At 35.4% G+C, this 6,891-nt stretch overlaps 1 protein-coding gene across 1 annotated transcript; it reads right to left on the reverse strand.

The window, feature by feature from the left end:
- Nucleotides 1–243: 243 nt before the first annotated feature.
- LOC112733882 (F-box/kelch-repeat protein At1g23390) lies at nucleotides 244–2,138 on the reverse strand. Its single transcript, XM_025782979.3, has one exon. It carries the CDS (start codon nucleotides 1,652–1,654, stop codon nucleotides 494–496), a length of 1,161 nt encoding a protein of 386 aa, XP_025638764.1. The 5' UTR covers nucleotides 1,655–2,138; the 3' UTR covers nucleotides 244–493.
- Nucleotides 2,139–6,891: the final 4,753 nt, after the last annotated feature.

Raw genomic sequence — 6,891 nt, forward strand, 5'->3', positions numbered from 1 at the left:
AGTTAACATTAATTAATACAAATATTTAAAATGGATCAAAATTTTTTTTTTTTTAATTATAAGAAAAAAATGTATATTTTATAAATAAATAAGAGAAAAATGTCATGAAAATTTTTCAAAAATTAATGATAAGATATTTATATATATTTTTTATATTTTAATATATGTATAGGAAGTAGGAACAATTAACTGGCAATTGATTTTCAGGCGTACATAGAGAAAAACATAAAGGATATAACGGGATAAGAATCAAAGATGAAGATGAGGCATTTTCATTGCACGATCATGAATGACTAGAGAAACAACCACACAATATATGATTAATGAAACTTTATCAAACTAACCACTAAAGATAATGGTTCCACCAAGGAAGGGATACTTGTATGTATTACTCAAAAGTCAAAACACTTATCTACTACCCCCTCAATTTACTACCCTTGCCATTGAGGCAATCAACCTTACTTCTTTGCATTCAACATTTTTAAGTTTCAATCTACTCTCTCGTCTCTTTCACAACAAACCCGCAATTCTCCGAAACCGCTCTCTGCAGATCTTCAAGCCCAACATTGCTGCCGCAAACCACCACTCTCTGCATCCGACCTCCCTCCTCCACCACCGCGTTTCTCAGGCTCCACCATTCACACCCGCCGTTTTCCCTGACCTCACAAACCACCATCTCCTCCGGCTCCGACGGGTTCCCCAGGTAAACGAAATCCCCCACCGTCGTTACAGTGACCGACGCCACCGCACCGCAACCGTCCTCCCCCTTAAGCTTCTCCACCATCTCCTCCGGCATCGCCGCCAGCTCCTCGCACCAATGCTCCCCCGATCCAAACCCTAACTCCCCATTCACTTTCCACAGTTTCACTCCCTTCACGTTCTCCGCGTCGCCGATTGTTCCCGCCACGATCAAACAGTTCCTCAACGTTCCAATCACGCAGCAGAAAACTCCGTCGTCGGGGCGAAGGTGGTACGGTCCGTGCCAGATTCCGGCGCCAGAGTCAAACGAGTACGTCACACCGGAGTTTTTCTCCGTCACGAAAACCATGTCTCCTGTGACGGCAACGGAAAGCCACGTAGACGCTGAGGAGTCCTTCAGGATTGCCGGCATAGACTGACACCGGATCCACGCACCGGAATCCGCATCGTACATCTCCACCGCGAGGGGATCATCCTCGAAGTCGCACACGCCGCCAGCGACGACGATCTTGCTTCCCACGCTGGCAACCACGGGGTCGATGCGCCACACGCGCGGTGGATGCACGTGGTGCCACTCATGGTGGAGAGTGTCAACGGAGAAGGAGAATCTGCCAGGGGAGATGGCGTAGAGGAGCGTGGAGTGGGAAGAGCGTATAGCGGATGACAAATTTATGGGAGGCGCGTGGATCCGAACCCAGGCACGGGAGCGTGGGTCGTAAGCGTGGGAGGTTGTCACGTGATATGCACGTGGGCTCTGGACATGCACGGTGAGCCAGGGCTTGATGGGGTTGATTTGGAGGGAGGTGGAGACGGCGCGCTCCCACGCCTTGGACACGTGGCGGGCTGGCACGAGGTGGACAAGTGGCACGTGAGATAATATAGTTTCTAAGATGTCTCCATAGATTGGAGCTTCGTTCTCTTGTTGGTGTTCTTGGAGCTTCTTTTCTTTCGCCATTAGAGTACCTGGCTTTCTACTCTGGTTTTCTTTTCTTTTATTCGGCTTACAAGTGATATATGGAACCCGGTGTTTCTATAAATAGAGGCGTGGAAAATTTGAACTTAAATTACCAAAAGAAAACATTGTATTTTAACGACGGCTGACACATTTTTATTATTGCCACCTGTATTTTTTTTATTGATTTCAATTAGAAAATTTTAACAGTTATATATATTGTTAAGTAACCTTAGGATTAGATTTATTGATTTGATAGCTTAAGTTAAATTTAGTAGAGATATAATTATTTGTGTTGTTTTTTTTAATAAATTTAAATTTTTTAAAAATTAATTTTATAATATGTAATCCTTGTATTTTTGATGGAATATATGTACAATGTTGTGTTGCATTATTGGTGGGCCATTGTTAGAATTGTTATATAAATGGAAGTTTTCTTTCTATATATTAATCTAATAGTAAATCGAATTGGTTTTTTTTTTTTTGGTGACTAATCGAATTGGTTAATCTCGTTTTATTGTTGTTTTATGTAAATTGAATGTATTTTATTAATATAAATTGACTATATCCGATTTAATTTATATAATTAATACAATATTCATACGTAAATCGAAATGATCTAATTCAATTAATTATTATAATGTGAAAATTAAATTTATCTAATTCAATTTATATAGTTAAATATTTTGAGACATCTACATAATATTTTTTACTTTAAGTGATTCGCATAATTTTGACATAAGATTGGTTTATTTAAGCTAAGGTATAAAGTTAGATTTGGTTGAGAAACGTAACTTGTGTGCGGTACATAGTTACATTATTGCGGCCATCCACGAAATTACGAAGGTCAATATACTCAATTATTTATAAACTCTAAAGAGCAAATAGTTAAAAAAATTAGTTTTTGAAATTTTTTAATTAAATTGATCTTTTAAAAATTTTAAATCAGTTATTTTAATTTTTTTGTCATTTTTATTATTAATGGCGTTAAAATTTGTTAATGTGATACGTTAAGTGATATCACAACATAACACATATCTAATAATTATAATTAACGATAAACATAATAAATTTATGAAACGATATCAAATTAATTCTAAATTGAATGATTCTAATATTTTAAGTTTTTTTAATTAAATTTTAATTTAATCTAATTTCATAAACTTAAATAATTAATTAACACTCTTATGTGTATTGTAATATCATTTAATGAATCACATTAAAAAATTTTAGTCTTATTTAACAAAGAAAATGACAAAAAAAACTAACGTAATTAATTTAAAATTTTTAAAAAGCAAATTTGATTAAAAAAATTGAGAACTAATTTTAAAAAACGGGTAATTTTTTATAAACAAATTATACCATTTATCCAAATTCTAAATAATCATATCTAAAAAAAAAAAGCTGAATAATCATATATTTAATCACAGCAGATAATAATATTAATAATCTGCAATTGATTGATGTTCTGCTAATTAACTGCTACATCATTTCTGCTCGGATTTGTGTTTTAGGCACGCACGGAGGTCTTTCTTGGTATGTAACCATTTTTTTATTCTTTTAATTTATTTTTTACATCCAATATTTAATATCCATTAAAGATTAAATATTATATTAGTTTCATAAAATTAATCAAAATCAATAATTCCTTGAATGATTTTGTCAAATATTTTATATAATTCTATCATATTAATTTTTTATGAATATTAAATTAATTTACATTTTTTCATGTCATTGGTCAAAACTTTTTGCGGTCGAAAATGATAATTTATTCATTAAAATATATATTTTGTTTGAATTGAGATAACCATGAGACCGTTATATTAGTAAACGGCATATTGTAATGGGACCGGCTAAACGGTGATATGACATCCATATCAAGACTAGAACATGGTTGTTGCAGAAAATTAAATTAAAAAGGCGCTTGACCAAAAAAAAAAAAAAAAAAAAAAGAACAAATGACCTTTTGTCCTGTGGATATTTTTGTCTCTAACTATTGAAAAATATTTTTAAGTTTTTGACCTTCATAAAATTTGGACGGATCAGTTCTTTCGTTCAAATGCCTCCGTCAGGGACTGATCCGTCTAAATGTCCCGTCAGAGACTGATCCGTCCAAATTTTGTGAATGTCATAGACTTAAAAGTATTTTTTAATGATTAAGGACAAAAATATCCGCAAGACAAAAAGTCATGAACCTATTTGTCATTTTCTAAAAAAAAAAATTAAAAAGGCATAATACGTATACCCATTAATATTATTATAATAGTTAATGCTCTAGAGTCTAGCCAACATTGTTTATATTCATGAGCTCGTCTTGGTGGCATTCAATAACGGTGAGTTCTATGATATCTTTGTTATGGTGTTTAAATTGTCTAATTTTTTTTGTAAAATAAAAAAAAATATTTAAAATAAAAAATAAATCATATAAAATTTATTAAATTATTTATTTACTTTTTTTAGTAATTTAGGTACAAAGTGATAGACACCATAACATTCATATTTAATATTATTTTTGCATATATGAATATTAGTTAAAAAGTCAAAAGTCAGAGTTCATTACAAATACATTTACCAAAATACTTTTTATTCCGGTCTGAAACTGAGGTCGAGGTACAGATCGGTGATAGCCAGAAGAGTACTGACAGTGTTCTTTTTCTGTGTGTTGCACCACAAGTTCCTTCCTCGTTCGAGCAATGTAGAAAACCTGCAAAAAGGACTTCGATACTTAAGTCAATTCGTAATCAAATAATAATAATAACGATACTTCGCTGAATTCTATTTTTTGTGTGTATCTGATGTTTTTGCTAGGTCACTCGTAGTATCTTATTTATGCTTGAACGAGTGCGCTTGTTATGACCTCGAGATTCCTGGGATCTGAGCTAACATATAGCGTGACTCTTTCTTTTTTGGTACAATTGACTTTGACCTAGCTGATATGAGGTATAACGTCGGCTCGAGTTATTGGGTACGAATTACAGCTCCCAAACTTGACTTGCTAATGTTGGTAGCAAGTTGAGCTTTTGTCTGAATATCCGATGTTATACTTATTTTACTTGTATCCGAACCCCCAAGCTCAACATGATGCCGACTCGTTAGTAATTGCTGTTTTTGTTGTTTGATAATTACTGTGCATTTATTGTCCCTAAAAACCACCAAGGCACGTTTGCAATAAATGATAGTGGGGTATTGGTTCGAGGTAATCATGACCGCTAAGCTTTTGGTTATCTAAATGGTTTCTTTGATATGACGGCCAGGGTTGATCTATTTGTTTGTTTTCTTGCTAATGTTTACTTGAACACTCTTCAGTTTACTTGTGTTGGGCAAATATACTAAGTCTAAGAGGATGGCAACAAAAGGTTAGTCTTTTCATTTCTTTTCTTCTCTATGTTTTTGCTGAGTTCTTAACTATGAAAAAGCGAGAGAATAAAGTAGTGGAGGTTAAAGACGACCTGTATGAGTGGGTGCATGCGGACATTAAATGTCGCGCTTCTCTTTTTCAGAGTGTGAAGAGTTTATCTATTTTTAATGCCGCGAACTGGGTTCGTGGTGGCTCTGGTATAGGTATTGAGTTGCTTCCTTGTAATGGAAAGGACAGGGTTTGTGAAAAAAGGGAGGATTAGGCTTATTTTTATGCATATACTTGTTTGTGTTACTGAGCTAGGTGTGAAATTTCTTTTTTCAGATTTTGAGTTTTAGTGTTGACACAGCTCAACTGTGCTCCATCACAGTTGCTTCCAAATTCCTAGGCCTTCCTTTGCGCCTTTGAATGTGTGATGAATTTTCTGAAAACCGTCCCTACACTAAATATTTTCTTCTCGCTTTTCCAGGCGAAAGGAGTCCATAAAGGCCTTTGGATAAATTTAAGTAGTTATCCTAGTTGCTCCATTTTCATATTATATAAATCGTCGTTTAAAAGTTTCAAAGAAATGTTCGTGGAGATCCGTTCTTGTGAGATGGGGTATCCATTTTTCCTGGATTCAGAGTTAGGAGAAAATATTCTCCTGTATTGGTGTCCTGAACCAATGCAGATTCTGCAGCAGTAGGTAGGTCTGATGAAGAGGACTTGTTGTTGGACTATTTGATTGAGTGTTTCTCTTTTGGGAAATTGTTATGTATTGATGATGTTTTAAAATTTGAGAATGATTCTGAAGGTTTGAAAGATTATATTGGTAAGGTTTGGTTTTGTTTTACATTTGGTATGTTTCATGTTTGTCATATTGTGATGTATTATTTGCTGACATAGGTGGAAGAGTACCGAGTTTATCCTCGGCACGGATGAGGACTTTCTTGGATCAAAAAAGGAAAGAAGGTAGGGAAAGTTCAACTGGAAAGGTTGATAAGGACCCAACTGATGTTGCACAATTTAGTGCACATCCACGAGGAGAAAAAAGAAAAAATATGAATCTGAGCGATCACTAGAGATTCTGTCTGGAGTGGATTTGGTATTTGATTCTGGGGTTAGGAGTGGAGTGAAGAGGCAGTCGCGTCTTCATGGTTTTATGGCTGATGGTGTTGCAGAATCGATCTTGAGTGATCGCTTTTCTTTCAATGCTCTTGCTGATAGGATTGCTCAGAACCCTAATGACGTTAAGCTTTTAAAAGACGCTGGAAAGGAGGTGATCGGTTAGTATATGCAGGTACGTGTGGTGTTGTTTGTTTTACACTGTTTTTAGTTTGGATCTTTTGTTTGATCAAGTATGTACAAGATTTCTCTCCGTTGGCGAAACTACAGAGTTGTTCAGAGCTGAAGAACGGGCTGAAAAGGAGAAGGTTGTAAAGCTAGAAAAGTCGGTTGCTGAATGAGATGGAGTGGTCATTGGTCTTACCAAAAAGATGAAAGATATGGAGGTCGAGGTTGGGAATTTGCAAGATCAAATCCGAACTCTTCAAGGTCAGCTGAAAGAAGCTGACGTCGAGAAGGGAAAACTGACATCTCGGTTTCATGAGTTGGAGGATGAAGCCATGAAGGACTGGAAATGTTTGCTGCTGGATTTGACCGTGCAGTAAGCCAAGTTTTTGTTTTTGCTCCTGGCTTTGATATTAGTCAGTTTGATGTTACTAAAATTGTTGCTGATGGTAAATTGGTGGATGACGAGCTTGGAGTGGAGGTCCAGGATGAAACTGCAGATATAGCTGATAAGTAGGATCGAGTATTAGTTGAAGAATTCTGTAATTGTTAGACCTTTGTTTGTTTGAAACACTTGGCACTATGCCTTTGTTGTTTGACATTGAAACGTTTT

The sequence above is a fragment of the Arachis hypogaea genome, chromosome 13 (genome assembly GCF_003086295.3).
Source record: "Arachis hypogaea cultivar Tifrunner chromosome 13, arahy.Tifrunner.gnm2.J5K5, whole genome shotgun sequence".
NCBI classification, from domain to species: Eukaryota; Viridiplantae; Streptophyta; class Magnoliopsida; order Fabales; family Fabaceae; genus Arachis; species Arachis hypogaea.